General features: G+C 40.0%; 1 protein-coding gene across 6 annotated transcripts in view; it reads left to right on the plus strand.

Moving 5' to 3' along the window:
* Nucleotides 1-17,924, plus strand: part of SMG1 (SMG1 nonsense mediated mRNA decay associated PI3K related kinase) — a 119,736-nt gene that overhangs the window by 34,636 nt on the left and 67,176 nt on the right. For 5 of the 6 annotated variants that reach the window (XR_010731160.1, XM_066274746.1, XM_066274745.1 and 2 more), the window contains 8 exons: nucleotides 4,301-4,464; nucleotides 5,406-5,561; nucleotides 7,923-8,059; nucleotides 10,891-10,949; nucleotides 12,222-12,435; nucleotides 13,473-13,598; nucleotides 13,956-14,028; nucleotides 16,125-16,222. Coding sequence is in view for 5 of the 6 variants with exons in the window: in XM_066274746.1 (XP_066130843.1) it covers nucleotides 4,301-4,464; nucleotides 5,406-5,561; nucleotides 7,923-8,059; nucleotides 10,891-10,949; nucleotides 12,222-12,435; nucleotides 13,473-13,598; nucleotides 13,956-14,028; nucleotides 16,125-16,222 (1,027 nt within the window). In the remaining variant the exon portion in view is untranslated. The remainder of the gene's footprint in view (nucleotides 1-4,300; nucleotides 4,465-5,405; nucleotides 5,562-7,922; nucleotides 8,060-10,890; nucleotides 10,950-12,221; nucleotides 12,436-13,472; nucleotides 13,599-13,955; nucleotides 14,029-16,124; nucleotides 16,223-17,924) is intronic. The other variant, XM_066274744.1, reaches the window with a different exon arrangement.

Here is a 17,924-nt window from a genome sequence, read left to right on the forward strand (position 1 = left end):
CTGGGATGATCTTGTTGGTAATTATAGCCTGATACTTTTTTTTTGAGACCTAAGCAATCTAGATATAAAACAGATTTTGTGTCAATGCTGAACCATTTTGTGCTTTGGGTCAGAATACCAGTAATTTGAGTTCTGGTTGGAAATGTTTTAATCAGTTAGTATTAAAAGAACTTGGCAATTAGGAAGTTATTAGACAGTTCTGAGATAGTGGTTCTACCCTAATGAATTTATTGGTTATATTTCCAAAACCCCAAAATCTGGGGAAAAAATCTTGGTGGTCATAATTCATGGAAGTTTCATAACCTGTCTTTCTAGGAATTCACTTTTTTTACACCCCCCCCCCCCCCAGTTTAGTTTGAAATCAGTATTTGCTAGTTAGAAATACATTTGTTGGTAGCAGTAGATAGCTTAATTCCTTCAATGAAGAACTTAAAATCAGCTGCTATATACAGTATTCAGCATAAGAACTTGTTAGCCTTGAAACCTTGAGTTTATTTAGTATATGGCCATAATCATTGAGCGTACTCTGTAAACAAAGTATTTCTTAAGAATCCATTATCTTCTTTAAGCCTTAAGTAGGTGTTATCTCCATTTTATGCAAGAGACACCTGAGGCTTGGAGATGAAGAACCTTGTGCAAAGTAACATGTACCTTTTCAGTGCTGAAACTGGGGTTTGAGCCCATATCTTTTCTGTCTGGAACAATTTTTTTAAAGATTTTATTTATTGATTTTTAGAGGTTAGAGAGAGAAAGGCATGGGGAGGAGCAGGAAGCATCAACGCATAGTAGCTGCTTCTCGTTCGTGCAAGCAACTTGATGGTGCAAGGCCAGTGTTTCGAACCGTGAACCTCAGCATTCTAGGTCGACACTTTATCCACTGTGCCACCACAGGTCAGGCAAGCCCAGTTTTTGTTTTTTGGGGTTTTTTTTTTTTTTTAATTCATTTGAGAGAGGAGGAGGGGGAGAAGGAGAGAGGGATGGGGGTGGGGCAGAAAGCATTAACTCCCATATATGCCTTGACCAGGGAAGCTGCCAGGGATTGAACTGGCAAACCTCAGCATTCCAGGTCAACATTTTATTCACTGTGCCACCACAGGTCAGGCAAGCCCAGAGAGAGAGATTTTTTTTTTTTTTTTTTTGCATTTTTCTGAAGTTGGAAACGGGGAGGCAGTCAGACAGATTCCCGCATGCGCCAGACCGGAATCCACTCAGCATGCCCACCAGGGGGCGATGCTCTTGCCCATCTGGAGTATCACTCTGCCTCAATCAGAGCCATTCTAGCGCCTGAGGCAGAGGCCACAGAGCCATCCTCAGCGCCTGGGCAAACTTTTGCTCCAGTGGAGCCTTGGCTGCGGAAGGGGAAGAGAGAGAGAGAGGAAGGAGAGGGGGAGGGGTGGAGAAGCAGATGGGTGCTTCTCCTGTGTGCCCTGGCCGGGAATCGAACCTGGGACTCCTGCACGCCAGGCTGACGCTCTACCACCGAGCCAACCGGCCAGGGCCTAGATATTTTTTTAAACCTGCATTCTCTGTTGCCTTATGTTTGTTGCTATGCTACCAGAAGACAATACAAATATTTAATTCTTTAATAATAATAATGGAAATACATGTGATACATAAACATAATGAAAACAGGATAATCAGACATTTAAACACGGGTATACTTCAGTTATCCAGGTGTTTCAGAATTATTTATTCATTTCCTAAAAGCTTACTTTCCCAGGTTGTATTAGATGCCATACATACAGAAAGTTCAGAACCTGTCAGAAGAACTCTTATGCTTTCTTTTATTTTTCAATTTCCTTTCAGAAATTAGTGGTATATTATGGATTATTATTATAGTAAACATTTTTTTTTTTTTAGATTTTTCAATGATTCAATTTATTCACATACTTAAAACTTTGTCTTCTAGGTAAACATTTAATGTGCTATTTTTAGATGCATGAGAAATGTTTTTGCATTACTTTTTAAAAGTTCTCATGCTATGTTTAGTGTTAAAGATACTTAAATGTTCATAGACATACTCATATACTTAGAAAGGAAATATCCTCATACATTTTTCTTGAAATTCCATAGATTTTATTTTCCCATATGTTGAAAGGACTGAGCTTTGTTTACCAATTAGCGCACCTTGTATGTTTGAAGAAGATAGTCCATTATGAAGTCTTAGTTGTTTTAGTATGCTAGGGTTACGGAATTTTATCAAATTTCAAATTGAAAGCCTTTAGGAATAATTTAGACTTGTGCCACTTACGTGTCCAGGTTTAATTGGACCTGTTGTTTGTATTCTATATTAACAGTGGTTATAGAAGTACAGATCAGGGTGTCTGACTGATTGAACCTATGCAAAGTTTCATGTTTAGTATCTTTGTGGGTGAGGACAATGAAAGAATGATAATCTAAATGAAATATATTTACAAACACTGCAGTCTTTTTTATAAGTGGGGTAGAGGTATAGCAGGTTAAAGAATAGTTTCTGCTCTTGCCAGTGTTCTTAACTTTTTCAAGTAATTATGAGTTCAGAAAGTGTTTTCAGTATCATAAAAGTGATTTAGTTTTCAAAAGGTTGTTTCTCTCAGAAGAAACATCAGTAGGGAAGGAACTTTTTATTTATTTATCTGCTGCCATATAGTATGTAGTGCTGTCTTATTTCTTGATACTGTATAATTGATGGTAGAATAAGGCTCATGAGAAATTATGAAACTCAGCCCCTATCTTACTGATGAGGACATGGAGGCATAGAACTGATCTTAGGATATAGAAACATTTTACCCTGAAACTGTACCCCTCATTTGTTAATATCCTAGTATCTGAGATTATTTTATATAATGCCTGATTTTTAAAATAGATTATGATTGCAACCCTCAAATTTAGCTTTATTGGATTCCTGGTATCTTTCATTTTCCTCACTTTTTAGAATTTTAATAGATATTTTTTATAGTTAAGGCATCTTCAGTGAAGTCTTCAGTATTGCAGTTCATTAACATAATCTTACTTTGCGACTAATGTGTTCTTTTCTTATCTACCACTGAGCTTGCTTTTAAATGTTCTATAATTTATTTTCCATCAAATAATCAAGTTATGAATTCAGATGATGGGGAGAATGCTACATTGCCATGAGGCAGCACTTTAAAAATAATTTGGAAACACATTGCCCCTTCCAGATATATTGCTAGTGTTTTTTACAACTGGGAAGATTAATTTTTCCCCTGATTAAACCTCTCCTGTGAGGAAGAACTACTTTTATCAAATCATATGAAGAGAATCCTGAATCAGGGTAACCAGATGTCTCAGTTTGCCTAGGATTGAGAGAGTTCCTAGGACATGGACTTCCAGTGCTTAAATCAGTCAAGTCTTTTGCACAGTGTAATGAGTTGGGAATCTTTTTTTTTTTGCATTTTTCTGAAGCTGGAAACAGGGAGAGACAGTCAGACAGACTCCCGCATGCGCCCGAACGGGATCCACCCGGCACGCCCACCAGGGGGCGATGCTCTGCCCATCCTGGGGGTCGCCATGTTGCGACCAGAGCTACTCTAGCGCCTGAGGCAGAGGCCACAGAGCCATCCCCAGTGCCCGGGCCATCTTTGCTCCAATGGAGCCTTGGCTGCGGGAGGGGAAGAGAGAGACAGAGAGGAAGGCGCGGCGGAGGGGTGGAGAAGCAAATGGGCGCTTCTCCTGTGTGCCCTGGCCGGGAATCGAACCCGGGTCCTCCGCACGCTAGGCCGACGCTCTACCGCTGAGCCAACCGGCCAGGGCGAGTTGGGAATCTTAATCCTTGTAGTTATTCATATTTCTGAATGGGTCCTTAGAAGAGTAGCAGAAGGGACTGGAAAACTGGCATTTCATCCTTTGACAACCCCTTCTCAGTTGAGACTTACTAGACATTGGAATGCTTATTTATAATAGTAATGATTTCAAAAAATAAAAAGGCGGAAAGAAGAGAGAGGCTTGTATAAAACAAAGATTTATGATTTAGGCCAGCAATTTTAACATTTTCATCTCATGGCACACAAACTAATTACTAAAATTCTGCAACACACCAAAAAATACACATTTTTTTGCTAACCTGACCAAAAAAAAAAAATAGATGTAACTTTAATTCATTCATACCGATGGTTGTTGTGTTAGATGTTGCCTTTTTTTTTATTTGACAGTCTAAGGGAAAAGAGGTCAGTGCCCCTACCTAAATAGTCAGGTATTGTGTGATTTAAAAATTCTTGCAGCACACTGGTTTAAAATTGCTGATTTAGGCTATTAAAATGTTCATTTAAAGTTCTAATCTTATACTCTTTTCTCTTTACAGAACTGATAGTGCATCAGCCGACCCAGATAATTTAAAGTATTCTTCATCCAGAGATAGGGGTGGGTCTTCCTCTTATGGACTGCAACCTTCAAATTCAGCTGTGGTGTCGCGGCAAAGGCACGATGATACCCGAGTCCACGCTGACATACAGAATGACGAAAAGGGTATATATTTTCTTATTGGTAGAGGCATATTATTTTGTTTTTTAACCTATCTATCTCTCCTCCTTTCCTTCTCTTCCACATCTTCTATATGCTTAAAATAGAACTATTTTATATTTATATAAAATGTTAGAGTAAACAGCAGTTTATAATAGGCAACACACCATAGTGCAGAGGAAAGAAACCCTGTATTTAGAACTGTGTGGTTTAAAAAATACATATATGCCTGATCAGGTGGTGGTGCAGTGGATTGAGCGTCAGCCTGGGATGCTGAGGACCCAGGTTTGAAACCCTGAGGTTGCTGGCTTGAGCACGAGATCATAGACATAGGCTTGAGGCCTAAGGTCACTGGCTTGAACAAGGGGTCACTTGCTCTGCTTGAGCCCCCAGTCAAGGCACACATGAGAAAGCAATCAGTGAAAAACGTAAGGTGCCACAATGAAGAATTGATGCTTCTCATCTCTCCTGTTTGTCCCTTTCTGTCTCTCTGTCTCTCACTAAAAAATACACAGACACACGTAGTGTGTATATAGTGTGTGTGTCTTAATATGTAAATGAGATTATTGAACTTCTTAAGTTTACTCCCTTAATTTTTTAAAATTAAAATATTCTTTACATACATATGATACAAAAATGCAGTTTTCTTGCCAGAAAAGAAAAATATAATGTCATTAAAACTGAAGTCTCTCTTGATTACCATCTCTCTTCTAGACTTCCCAGAAATTTTAAAAAGTAAATCCGACTTTAGTTTTTATTTCTCTTATCTTTCATTGAAGACATTAAAATGAAATCAAAATGATGTCAAGGCAGGCAGTGCAAGGACAGGTAGGAGAAGCAAAGGCTGGCTGAGCTGTAGAATTGGGTAATAAGATCCTGAACTTTCAGGTATTCATTGAGTGAAACACAGAGCTTTTATTAAAATAATGCAAATGTTGCTGTTTTAGGTGGTTACAGTGTCAATGGAGGATCTGGGGAAAATACTTATGGTCGGAAGTCGTTGGGGCAAGAGCTGAGGGTTAACAATGTGACCAGCCCTGAGTTCACCAGTGTTCAGCATGGCAATCGTGCATTAGCCATCAAAGACATGAGGAAATCACAGGGTAAGACTGGGTAGGTGGGGACCCAACGCATATGCCTTCTCAAAGACCTGTATCTCCTCTTTTCCTGGACACCTTATTCTTACTAATGTCTTGCACATGTGAAAGTTGATTAGTTTATTCTGAGTTGAGAAAACATGCAAGTGGTAAATTTTTTTTTTTGCATTCCTTTTCCAATGAATTATTTCTTAAGAGTAAATTTTTACGAGAAAGGTTTTAATACTTTTTAGAAGAGAATTATGTTACAATAAGATTAGAAGACTGGGTAAAAATTTAAAAGATTTTCCTGATTATTGTGGTTACTGAATGTATACTGGGCTCTTACTGCAGCAAGTCCTTTGACCTTAATGCCTGTGGGAGCTGTGGGTGTATATGGAGTGGATGCTTTCTGAAGTTAAATAGACTGATGCCACTTTCTGCCTTGTAACATAAGCCTCAGTGTATAGGAAAAGGGTCCTGAAAATTCAGAATTTAGAGGCAGTGATTATTTTTTTCTTAAAAAGAAATTTATTTTGTAAAATTTGTGTGAAATCAAGATTTCTGATTTATAGTTACTCTTTGGGCATTTAGTTTTTCCATGGGGTATGTGTTCTGTAAACATGTCTGTGTATATAGCTTTTTTGACATATAGAGCTTTTAAAAATGATTTTGGGGGGATAAATTTTTGGAACTGGAATGCTAAATCAGAGGCTTTACTGCTTCTTAATAGTGTTCGAATTAGACTTATGTGTGATAGAAGTTAAAAAGTGACTAGGCCCTGGCCGGTTGGCTTAGGTAGATCGTCAGCCCAGCGTGTGGAAGTCCTGGGCTCGATTCCTGGCCAGGGCACACAGGAGAAGCGCCCATCTGCTTCTCTATCCTTCCCCCTCTCCTTCCTCTCTGTCTCTCTCTTCCCCTCCTGCAGCCAAGGCTCCAGGGGAGCAAAGTTGGCTCGGGCACTGAGGATGGCTCCATGGCCTCTACCTCAGGTGCTAGAATGGCTCAGGTTGCAACAGAACAATACCCCAGATGGGCCAAGCATTGGCCCTGGTGGGCATGCCGGGTAGATCCCAATCGAGCGCATGTGGGATTCTGTCTGCCACCCCCACTTCTCACTTTGAGGGGGAAGTGACTCTAATGCTAATTTAGTCCAATATTCCTCCTCACAGGCTCAGAATTGTGCTGTTTTCTAGGGGAAGAATAGTAAATAGAGCCTAGGTTTCCAGCCTGGTCTCCTAGTGATATACTCAGTATTCATTCTTCCTGAAATACTCAATGGGCTAGGGATTTCAAAAATTCTTATTCCTTCTCTTTTATGTTGTCATTTCTTTTATTGTTAGTTTTCTTTTTTGCCTTAGATAGAAACAAAACTCAGACCCTCTGATGTGGTTTGTTAACGTATATTGGATATTATAATAAGTAGCACAGCTAAAAACTTTAAAAGAAAATTTTAGTACTTAACTGTATTTTCATTTATGGTCAAGTATTGTTTGAGCATTCCTGCTTGTTGTCATTAAAAAATAAAGGGTAGAAAAGTTCTGATTTACCACTTTCTGAATGGCAGCATACCTTGCACATAGTAGGTGGTAGTGAATGTGATTTCAAGTCACCAAAACTTTGTGGTAGGAAGATGATGGTAATATGAACAAGAGGCTTTAAGCCACCCAGGGGGATATGTGGTGAGAAATAGAAGTATACAGCTTGCTTCTCCCTGACTGAGACTACCCTTAACTTATAGAAGTCTTTTAGCTATACCCATGCTTTTTACTTGGGTGTTGAAAACAGTTTGATACAGATCTGAAGAAAATAATTTCTGAGCCTTTCTTTTTTTCTCTCTCAATTAACTTTTTGGAATGTGGTATTTACTTAGGTTTATCCTTTCCTGAGGGTCTGTGCCCAACAGTCTGCTGGGGCTTGGTTTATAGCAGGGGTCAGGAACCTATGGCTCGCGAGCCAGATGTAGCTCTTTTGATAGCTGTATCTGTCTCACAGACAAATCTTTTATAAAAAAAATAATAATGTTAAAAATATAAAACATTCCCATGTATTGCAATCCATTCATTTCCTACCACTCATGTTCATGGTTGCGGGTGGCTGGAGCCAATCACAGGTGTCCTCTGGGACAACACCAAATTTTTATTGGATAATGCGTAATGTACATGGGTCGTTGTATGGCTCTTAGGGAATTACATTTTAAAATATGTGGTGTCCATGGCTTTCTCAGTCAAAAAGGCTCCCGACCCCTGGTTTATAGTGATGAACAAAAGTGTGATGGGATCCGTATTCATTGAGCTTTTATTGTCCAATGGACTATGATTTTTTATTTAAATATTTGAGTTATAAGGTTTCTATGCTTAATGGATAACACAATGTTTATATTCCAAGAGCGATCGATGTCTTATTCTGATGAGTCTCGACTGTCAAATCTTCTTCGGAGGATCACCCGGGAAGACGACAGAGACCGAAGACTGGCTACTGTAAAGCAGTTGAAGGAATTTATTCAGCAACCAGAAAATAAGCTGGTAAGTGTGTTTGGAAATGTTGATAATTTTTATGTTTCCATAATAAACCGAGTAATGATATTTGGAGGGGTTTAAGAAGGGAACAAGGTTTGCTTCTAAGGAAAAGTAACGGAGGTTCCTTATTCCATGTTAATTTGGCCTATATTATGATGATCTAGAATTTAATGCCCCTAATGTATAATTTGTCTACTGTTCTTGGATTTATAGTGGTGCCTTCTGCAATAAAGTGCTGCTTTTTTTTATTTTATTTTAAAGTGAGGGTGAGAGGCAGGGAAACAGAGACAGATTCCTGCATATGCCCTAATTTGGTTCCACCCAGCAAGCCGATTAGGGGGAGATGCTCTGCCTATCTGGGACGGCTGCTCTGTTGCTCAGTAACCGAGCTATTCTAGTGCCTAAGGTGAGGCCATGGAGTCATCTTCAGTGCCTAGGGCCAACTCCCTTCAATTGAGCCATGGCTGCAGGAGAGAAGGGGAGAGGGAAGGGAAGAAAAGTGAAAGAGAGAGAGAAAAGTGAGAGGGAGAGAGGTGGAGAAGCAGATGGGCGCTTCTGTGTGCCCAGACTGGGAATTGAACCCTAAACTTCCACATGCCAGGCCAATGTTCTATTGCTGAGCCAACCGGCCAGAGCCATAAAGTGCTTTTAACACATGTATTATGTTGTCCTCAGATTTTTTTTGTGTGTTTTAAGACAGAATATCTGTTGTTTTTTGTATGTGAAATTAGGGTAGGGGTTACATATTTTGTTCATGGGTAAGTTTCATCTGGTGACCAGGGCCAAATGAATGGGTAAACTTTTTCAAGAACACAGTGCAGGAGCAGTAACCAATTTCTCTCTACCCCAAGTAATTCTCCTAATGTTAAATTAATAATTTGATATGAAGTAGGAGAAATTAATGAGAAATGGTACAGTGAGTCATATTTGGTTTAAAGCAAGCTTCTCCCCCAACCCCAAATTTTATTATGAAAAATTATAAATGTACCAAAAATTGAAGGATTTTTGTAGTGAACATTGTATACCTATCTTGTAATTCTGTCATTAATATTTTTATCATATTGTTTTATCACGTACTCATTTCTGTCTCCATCAATTCATTTTAAAAAAATGCATCTCAATAAATTAAACAAGCTTTTTTTTTTTTTTTTTTTTTTTCACTTTTCTGAAGCTGGAAACAGGGAGAGACAGTCAGACAGACTCCCGCATGCGCCCGACCAGGATCCACCCGGCACGCCCACCAGGGGCGACGCTCTGCCCACCAGGGGGCGATGCTCTGCCCATCCTGGGTGTCGCCATGTTGCGACCAGAGCCACTCTAGCACCTGAGGCAGAGGCCACAGAGCCATCCCCAGCGCCCGGGCCATCTTTGCTCCAATGGAGCCTTGGCTGCGGGAGGGGAAGAGAGAGACAGAGAGGAAAGCGCGGCGGAGGGATGAAGAAGCAAATGGGCGCTTCTCCTGTGTGCCCTGGCCGGGAATCGAACCCGGGTCCTCCGCACGCTAGGCCGACGCTCTACCGCTGAGCCAACCGGCCAGGGCTAAACAAGCTTTTTGAGTTAATTATTTCCACTGATGATTAAGGCTCTTTTTTTTTTTTTTTTTTTTTTTTTCATTTTTCTGAAGCTGGAAACGGGGAGAGACAGTCAGACAGACTCCCGCATGCGCCCGACCGGGATCCACCTGGCATGCCCACCAGGGGGCGATGCTCTGCCCCTCTGGGGCTTTGCTCTGTTGCATCCAGAGCCATTCTAGCGCCTGACGCAGAGGCCACAGAGCCATCCCCAGCGCCCGGGCCATCTTTGCTCCAATGGAGCCTTGGCTGCGGGAGGGGAAGAGAGAGACAGAGAGGAAGGAGAGGGGGAGGGGTGGAGAAGCAGATGGGTGCTTCTCCTGTGTGCCCTAGCCGGGAATCGAACCCGGGGACTCCTGCACACCAGGCTGACGCTCTACCGCTGAGCCAACCGGCCAGGGCCCTTTTTTTTTTAATGTCTTTTTTTTCATCCTTTTAAAAATTTTTTATTTTTTATTTTTTACAGGGACAGAGAGAGAATCAGAGAGAGGGATAGATAGGGTCAGACAGACAGGAACGGAGAGAGATGAGAAGCATCAGTCGTCAGTTTTTTGTTGCGACATCTTAGTTGTTCATTGATTGCTTTCTCATAGTGCCTTGACCGTGGGGCTACAGCAGACCGAGTAACACCTTGCTTGAGCCAGCGACCTTGGGTCCAAGCTGGTGAGCTTTTTGCTCAAGCCAGATGAGTCTGCGCTCAAGCTGGTGACGTTGGGGCCTCGAATCTGGGTCCTCCGCATCCCAGTCCGACGCTGTATCCACTGTGCCACCGCCTGGTCAGGCATGGCTCTGTTTTTGTTTGTTTGTTTTTTAAGTGAGAGGAGGGGAGATAGACTCCTGCATGTGCCCAGACCGGGCTCCACTCAGGATCCTCTGTCTGGGGCCTGTGCTAGACTCAACTGAGCTATCCTCAGCGGCCAGGGTTGATGCTGGAACCAACAGAGCCCCATTGGCTGTGAGAGCGGGAGGGGAATAGAGCAGATTATTGCTTCTCATGTGTGCCCTGACCAGTGATCAAACCTGAGATGTCCACTTGCTGAGCCGATACTCTGTCCACTGAGCCAGCCTGCCAGGGCCATGGCTTTGTTTTGTATGGATAGTTTTCATACTCTAAAAGGAAATACTGCTGATATATGCTAATTGGGGACTGGAAATACAAAGAATAGTAAGGTGTCCAGTTATAATTTCAAGGGGGACATGAAAAAGTACACAGTGTTTTTAAGAGTATAAGAATTTGAAGTTTTTATAAATGTTCCTTTTTTAAAGGTACTAGTTAAACAGTTGGATAATATCTTGACTGCTGTACATGATGTGCTTAATGAAAGGTAAGTAATAATGGTTACACTTTAAGAACTGTAAGATATCTTTTTAGAAATTATTAAAAATAAGATATACCCATTGATTTTATTTATGAACTTTTATTTAATATCTTTTTGTTTGTTTGTTTTGAGAGAGACAGGAAGGGAGAGAGAAAGTGGAAAGTATAAGTTTGTAGCGGCTTTTACACTAGTTGTAGATTGATTGCCTCTCATACATGCCTCGACCAGTGCCAAGCCAGTGTCCCCTTGTTCAAGCCATCGACCTTTGGGCTTAAGCTGGCGAGCTTTGGGATCATGTGGATGATTCCTCCACTCAAGCCAGCAACCCCATGGTGACAAGCCCGTGCTCAGAACTGGTGACCTCGGTTTCGAACCAGCGATACTTTATCCATTGCACCACCACTGGGTTTTTTTTGTCATCTATCTGTGTTAAAGTATTTATATGTCAAGAACCATTGAATACAAATGGAATCCTTGAAAGGGAAAACCATTTTTAAAAAATTTGTCAACGTAACTGAATCATAGAGCATTGACATGAACTTTTAATGCAGGCATTAATGAATGAATGCATGAATAAATGCAATTAATGTTTGTAAACTAGAGATTTTGAAATTACTTAGAGTAGAAGTGAAAAGAATCTTCCTTTTTTGGGCAACAGTGGATTCAAAACATCTAGTCTGGGCTACTGGGTTTCTCCAAAGGTAAGCAGTCATTTATATGTATGGTGATTTCGAGAACATTGTGGTGTTGGAAAGCACCCCAAAATTCATCTCGACAGATCACAAGCCTACTACTTTATGTGTGTTTTATTTTATATAGTTACTTATTATACTTAATGAATGTTATTTTTTTAAGTTTGTTATATTTAACTATTATAATTTCCTATTTTATAGCTCTTACATATTGAACATTACATAGTATATATTTATAGTGTTTTATCTGGTCATTTGTTGCTGCCCTTTTTCTGTGAAATATTTAATGAAGTTTGAGATGAAATTTGAAGCATGAATTTTAGTATTTACTAGGCTTTCCTCACTGTTCGTAAGTACTTGATTCTATAAAAGAAAGCTCAGTCTCTAACAAAGGTACTTTGGTATACTGCAGGATAGAGAGGATAGAGAATATTTAAAGTGAATAAAATCTAAACCTTTAATGTAGTTTGAATAGAAGTTTTAAAAAATTTATTGAAGGCGTTCTTTTGTAAGATATGTCATTCTTGTCATCTTTGAAAGCTTAAGCTTTTTGTGTGTTTTGTTTTGTTTGCATTAAAATAAACAGTAGCAAATTGCTTCAGGAGTTGAGACAGGAAGGAGCTTGCTGTCTTGGCCTTCTTTGTGCTTCTTTGAGCTATGAGGCTGAGAAGATCTTCAAGTGGATTTTTAGCAAATTTAGCTCATCTGCAAAAGATGAAGTTAAACTTCTCTACTTATGTGCCACCTACAAAGCACTAGAGACTGTAGGAGAAAAAAAAGCCTTTTCATCTGTAATGCAGGTAAGAAAGGGATTGGGGGGTGGTGATATGCTTGGAAAGAAAGGTTGTCCTTAACACATGTCCTTGGAGGCTGGGAGGGGAGCTTGAAGAAAAGAAACTTAGTAGGGCTATATACACATGTAGTAAATATGATGTAAGTAAAATTCTTTCTGAATTTGAGTAAAGGCTGCATTAAAGGTAGTTAGTTCCCCCCCTTTTCCCCCTTCTCTTTCTTCCCTTCCTGCCCCATACTTTTTAGATGCTTACCTTTGAATTTGCTTAGTACTTTCTCATTTGCAGGTTTGAAAATAGGAACTCCATGGAGAGCTGGATGGGAAGGCTTTACATTTTTTTTGAGGGAGAAAACATAACTCATACTAGGCTTATTTAGGTTTAATAATATGTCAAAAAATCTTATTCCAAGTGATATAAAGTAATTTGTGTGTAAATGAATATCAGTCCTACTTCATTCTCCTCTGCCTTTTTAAAAAATGCATTTTTCCTTGATTATAGAGGTTATGAAAAACGTTTTTAGAGAAGATTCAGAAAATTATCTGTAATTAAATATCATAAGAAAATGTACAGTGGTAATGTGAGCCTATATGTCATTTGTGGGTTGGGCATGTTAATCTTCTAGAGTTATTCCAGTTTGAAGCACGTACTAGTAGTATTTTAAAGCATAAACTGTACAAAATTTCCTCTGTATTTTGAATTAGAAAGTATTTGGTATTTTCTAAAATGTTCCTAAGCACATCTTAGTTTTTGCACTTGAAATTTAATCAAATCCAATGGTATTAAAGAGAGCCTTAGGAATAAAGTACATAGATGTTACTGAAAATAATTTTAACAGACATCAAAGAACAGAAAACAGTATTTGTTTTCATCATATCTTAGTGAAATGAAATGTTTTCAACTTTTTTTGAGCTAAAACTATAGAACTAACTTTCTTTCGTATCATAATCAGATTTGGATACACATAGTCACTATTAAATAACCTAATTTGCTTGTTTTCTTCCTGTTTTGTTGAATGTTTATGGTTTGTAATTTTTATTTTTTAGCTTGTAATGACCAGCCTGCAGTCCATTCTTGAAAATGTGGATACACCAGAATTACTTTGCAAATGTGTTAAGTGCATTCTTTTGGTAGCTCGGTGCTACCCTCATATTTTCAGCACAAACTTTAGGGTGAGTCCCCCAACTCTCTCTTATTGGTTACATGTATGAGGACCTAGGAACTCGGGAAATAAAGCTTCTGCTCCTTTGAGTATAATCAGTGAGGGTCTAGGATTGAGTGGTGTAGCAATAATGTATTTTCTGACACTAATGCCTTAAGATATGTAAAGAAAAAGATATCATTTTATCATTGTCCTAAATGAAATTTCTTTATTCTCCTGGCTGCCCTCTCCCCTTTTCACTTTGTGTATTGTGAAGTAGGTAGAACATAGATGCCCTTTCTAGGGTCTCTTACTCTGAAATCATCCACAAGTGGAATAGCAATAAGACCTTAAAATACTTAGTACCCTTTTTTTTATTTCTATCCAGGATACGGTTGATATATTAGTTGGATGGCATATAGATCATACTCAGAAACCTTCACTTACACAGCAGGTATCTGGTAAGTGGTTCAGCATATACCAGTTTTATAAATATTGTGGGAAGGAGCCACTGGTCCCTTAAAGACCAGCTGGTAATACTGTTTGATAATATAAGAAAAATAGTTGTTTTAAAGGAATAGTTAAGTTATTAAATATTATTTGTTAAATTTAACTTCTCAAAAGATAATTTTGTACATTGTAGTAGATAGGAAGAGTCCAAGTACCGATTATAATGCTCCAGTGAGAAATTGAAAGGACTTAACTAAGGTATTTGTGGCATGTGCTGGTATGAGGATGTATTATAGTGCTTATATCCTAAAATGTAGACTAGAATATCCTAAATATTTGACTTTTTTTTTTTTTTGTATTTTTCCAAAGTGAGAAGCAGGGGAGGCAGGCAGGCAGACTCCCGCATGCTGCCAACCGGGATCCACCCAGCATGCCCACCAGGGGGCGATGCTCTGCCCATTGGGGGTGTTGCTCCACAGCAACCGGAGCCATTCTAGCACCTGAGGCAGAGGCCATGGAGCTGTCCTCAGCGCCCGGGCCAACTTTGCTCCATTGGAGCCTTGGCTGCGGGAGGGGGGGGAGAGAGAGAGAGAACGAAAGGAAGGAAAGGAAGGGGAGGGGAGGGCAGGGGAGGGGAGGGAAGGGAAGGGAAGGAGGAAAGAAAGAAAGGAGAGGGTATGGGTGGAGAAGCAGATGGGCGCTTCTGTGTGCCCTGGCTGGGAATGAAACCTGGGACTTCCACACTCTAGGCTGATGCTCTACCGCTGAGCCAACTGGCCAGGGCCTGTGATTTTTTTTTTTTAAATTAAAAAACAAATGGGTTGGCCCTGGCCGGTTGGCTCAGCGGTAGAGCGTCGGCCTGGCGTGCGGGGGACCCAGGTTTGATTCGCGGCCAGGGCACATAGGAGAAGCGCCCATTTGCTTCTCCACCCCCACCGCTCCTTCCTCTCTGTCTCTCTCTTCCCCTCCCGCAGCCAAGGCTCCATTGGAGCAAAGATGGCCTGGGCGCTGGGGATGGCTCCTTGGCCTCTGCCCCAGGCGCTAGAGTGGCTCTGGTTGCAGCAGAGCGACGCCCCGGAGGGGCAGAGCTTTGCCCCTGGTGGGCATGCCGGTTGGATCCCGGTCGGGAGTCTGTCTGACTGTCTCTCCCCGTTTCCAGCTTCAGAAAAATACAAAAACAAAAAAAACAAATGGGTTAATTTAGAAAATTGTCATAAACGATAGGAAATTTTTTTTTTAGTTAAATGACTATGACACACTTGGATGTTGCAACTTCCAAGTATTACAGTTTCTCTTATTTATTGCAATAAACTTCTGAAAAAAGATATGCAAATGAGACTGGTTCTGTGTTATTTCCACTGGAGAGATGAGTACACACCTTTGGTTGTTGGCTGTGGCCCTGGAGTAAATAACCAGGCTGGTGATTGATAGATTGTGACAATATGACTATTAAATCTGTTAAAAATAAGGATGTGAGGTATATATTTTAATTTCTGGAGATTTATTTTTGCAGCATTTAAAATACACTGGTTAATCATGGTCAGCATGTTTAACAGTAGCCCTAGTTCTATGACATAGGTCATGTTATAAGAGTTGGCAACTTAAATACCAGATGCCTTTGTTTTTTGGGGTTTTTTTAAATTTTTTAAATTTTTCCAAAGTGAGAAGTGGGGGCAGCAGACAGACAGACTCCCACATGTGCTCAACCGGGATCCCACCCGGCATGCCCACCAGGGGGTGATGTTTGGCCCACCTGGGGCGTTGCTTCTCTGCAACCAGAGCCATTCTAGCACCTGAGGTGGAGGCCATGGAACCATCCTCAGTTCCCTGGCCAGCTTTGCTCCCATGGAGCCTTGACTGCAGGAGGGGTAGAGAGAGATAGAGAGAAAGAAGAGGGGGAAGGGGTGGAGAAGATGGGTGCTTCTCCTGTGTTCCCTGGCCGGAAATTGAACCCGAGACTTCCACACTCCACGGCCAACGCTCTATAGCTGAGCCAACCAGCCAGGGCTAAAAACCAAATGCCTTTTAAAACAAGGGTCTTAAACATATTTTTTATTTGGATTTAAAATTTTTTCTTGTCTTTGAAAATTTCTTATATGATTCCTAGGGTGGTTGCAGAGTCTGGAGCCATTTTGGGTAGCTGATCTTGCATTTTCTACTACTCTTCTCGGTCAGTTTCTAGAGGACATGGAGGCATATGCTGAGGTGAGTATAGAGAAAGCTAAGTAATTTCCTAAAATTTCAGTTAAAAAAGAAATTAACCAGTGTCACCCCATAAATTCAAGAAAAAGGAAAAAAAATAAACCAAAACAAAAATCTTAAAACTGCAAGATATATATCTTATTTAAAGAATTTTTTAAATGTTTATTTTATATATTTTAGAGCAAGGAAGGGAGAGAGAGAGAGACTGGAACATCATCTGTCCCTTGTAGGGATCAAACCAGCAACCTGTGTGCTTTGGGACGATGCTCTTAACTGAGCTATCTGGCCAGGGCAGCGCTAGATTTATTTTAAAATAATTCAGACCACCTCACATTTGAGCAGAAATTACAAGACAGTTGCCAACAGAATTACTGGAAAAACCGAAAGAAAAATTGTAGGCCTAATTTTTCAAATCCTAATAATCTTGGTAGCTGGTAGTTTTCTGAAGACATTTTCTGTAGTGTTCACAAAAGAGTCTTAGAAAGCGAATTGTTGCCTGACCTGTGGTGGCGCAGTGGATAAGTAGTCGACCCAGAACGCTGAAGTCACCTGTTCGAAACCCTGGGCTTGCCTGGTCAAGGCACATAAGGGAGTTGATGCTTCCTGCTCCTTCCTCCCTTCTCTCTCTCTCTCCTCTCTAAAATGAAAAAAAAAAAAAAAAAAAAAACTTTAAAAAAAAAAAAGAAAGTGAATTGTTAACTGTGTAAAAAGCCCCTGAAGACTTTCCTCTTACATATTGGGGGATCTTGAATCATACTTTGGAGAACAAGATTTGGTTTCTGCCAACTCTTTTGGTAGTTCAGTACATGTTGTAGCTTTTAAGGGTGCAGCTGAAATCTCTTACTGGTTCTTGGCTTTCCTGGCCCTACTGCCATCCTTTAAACCTGCAGTTATCTGTCTGAATCTTTCTGGATTTCTTCCCTATACTCAGATCTGCTGTGATTCTTTAGCATCATCTTTTCTTTTACCTTAGCTACTTCTAGCCAATAAGAATTCACTACTTTTAACTATACCAATCTGCTTGCTCCCATTCAGAAAAAAGTGAGGAAATATTTTGCTTCCATATGTTTCTTTGCCCCTACACCTAGAATGTTGTTCCTCCTCCACCTTGAAAGCTAGTCTGCCTCTCTGAAGCCACCCATTCTAGTTTGTGAAGTCTCTTCCCCTCAGTATTTATAAAATCTAATTCTCTTCCATTATTTGGTCATTTAATTACAGGTAGTAATATATGCTACTATCCCATTTTTTTTTTTGCTAATTTTTTTCTTTTGAGTATATCATCTCTGCAAGTAGATTATAAAACTGTGAACCAGATCTTATCATACACACACACACATACACACACACACCCCCTCCACACACACAGTCTATGTGCATAATGTTGGTTTGGGGTACTTATTGATTCGAGTAGCTCGAATATTTGGAATGATATTTTTAGCAAAGACTAATTCAGGAATGGCAAAAATTTGTGGCTCCATTTATACCCATATAAAACTATAGTATATTTCCTTGAATTTTTTGCCATTACCTATCTGAATTGATACAGAGGTTATTTTGTTAAAATTAGAGAAGTAAAATCTACTTTTACATTTAGATTCATGTTTCCTTTTTCCATAGGCCAAAATACCTCTTTCTTTGTAAACATCTATTATGAAGTTAATTGAAGTGTTTTACTTAAATAAGAGTGCTGTGAATTTACTTACAG

Source organism: Saccopteryx bilineata, chromosome 4 (assembly GCF_036850765.1).
Source record: "Saccopteryx bilineata isolate mSacBil1 chromosome 4, mSacBil1_pri_phased_curated, whole genome shotgun sequence".
Classification (NCBI taxonomy): Eukaryota; Metazoa; Chordata; class Mammalia; order Chiroptera; family Emballonuridae; genus Saccopteryx; species Saccopteryx bilineata.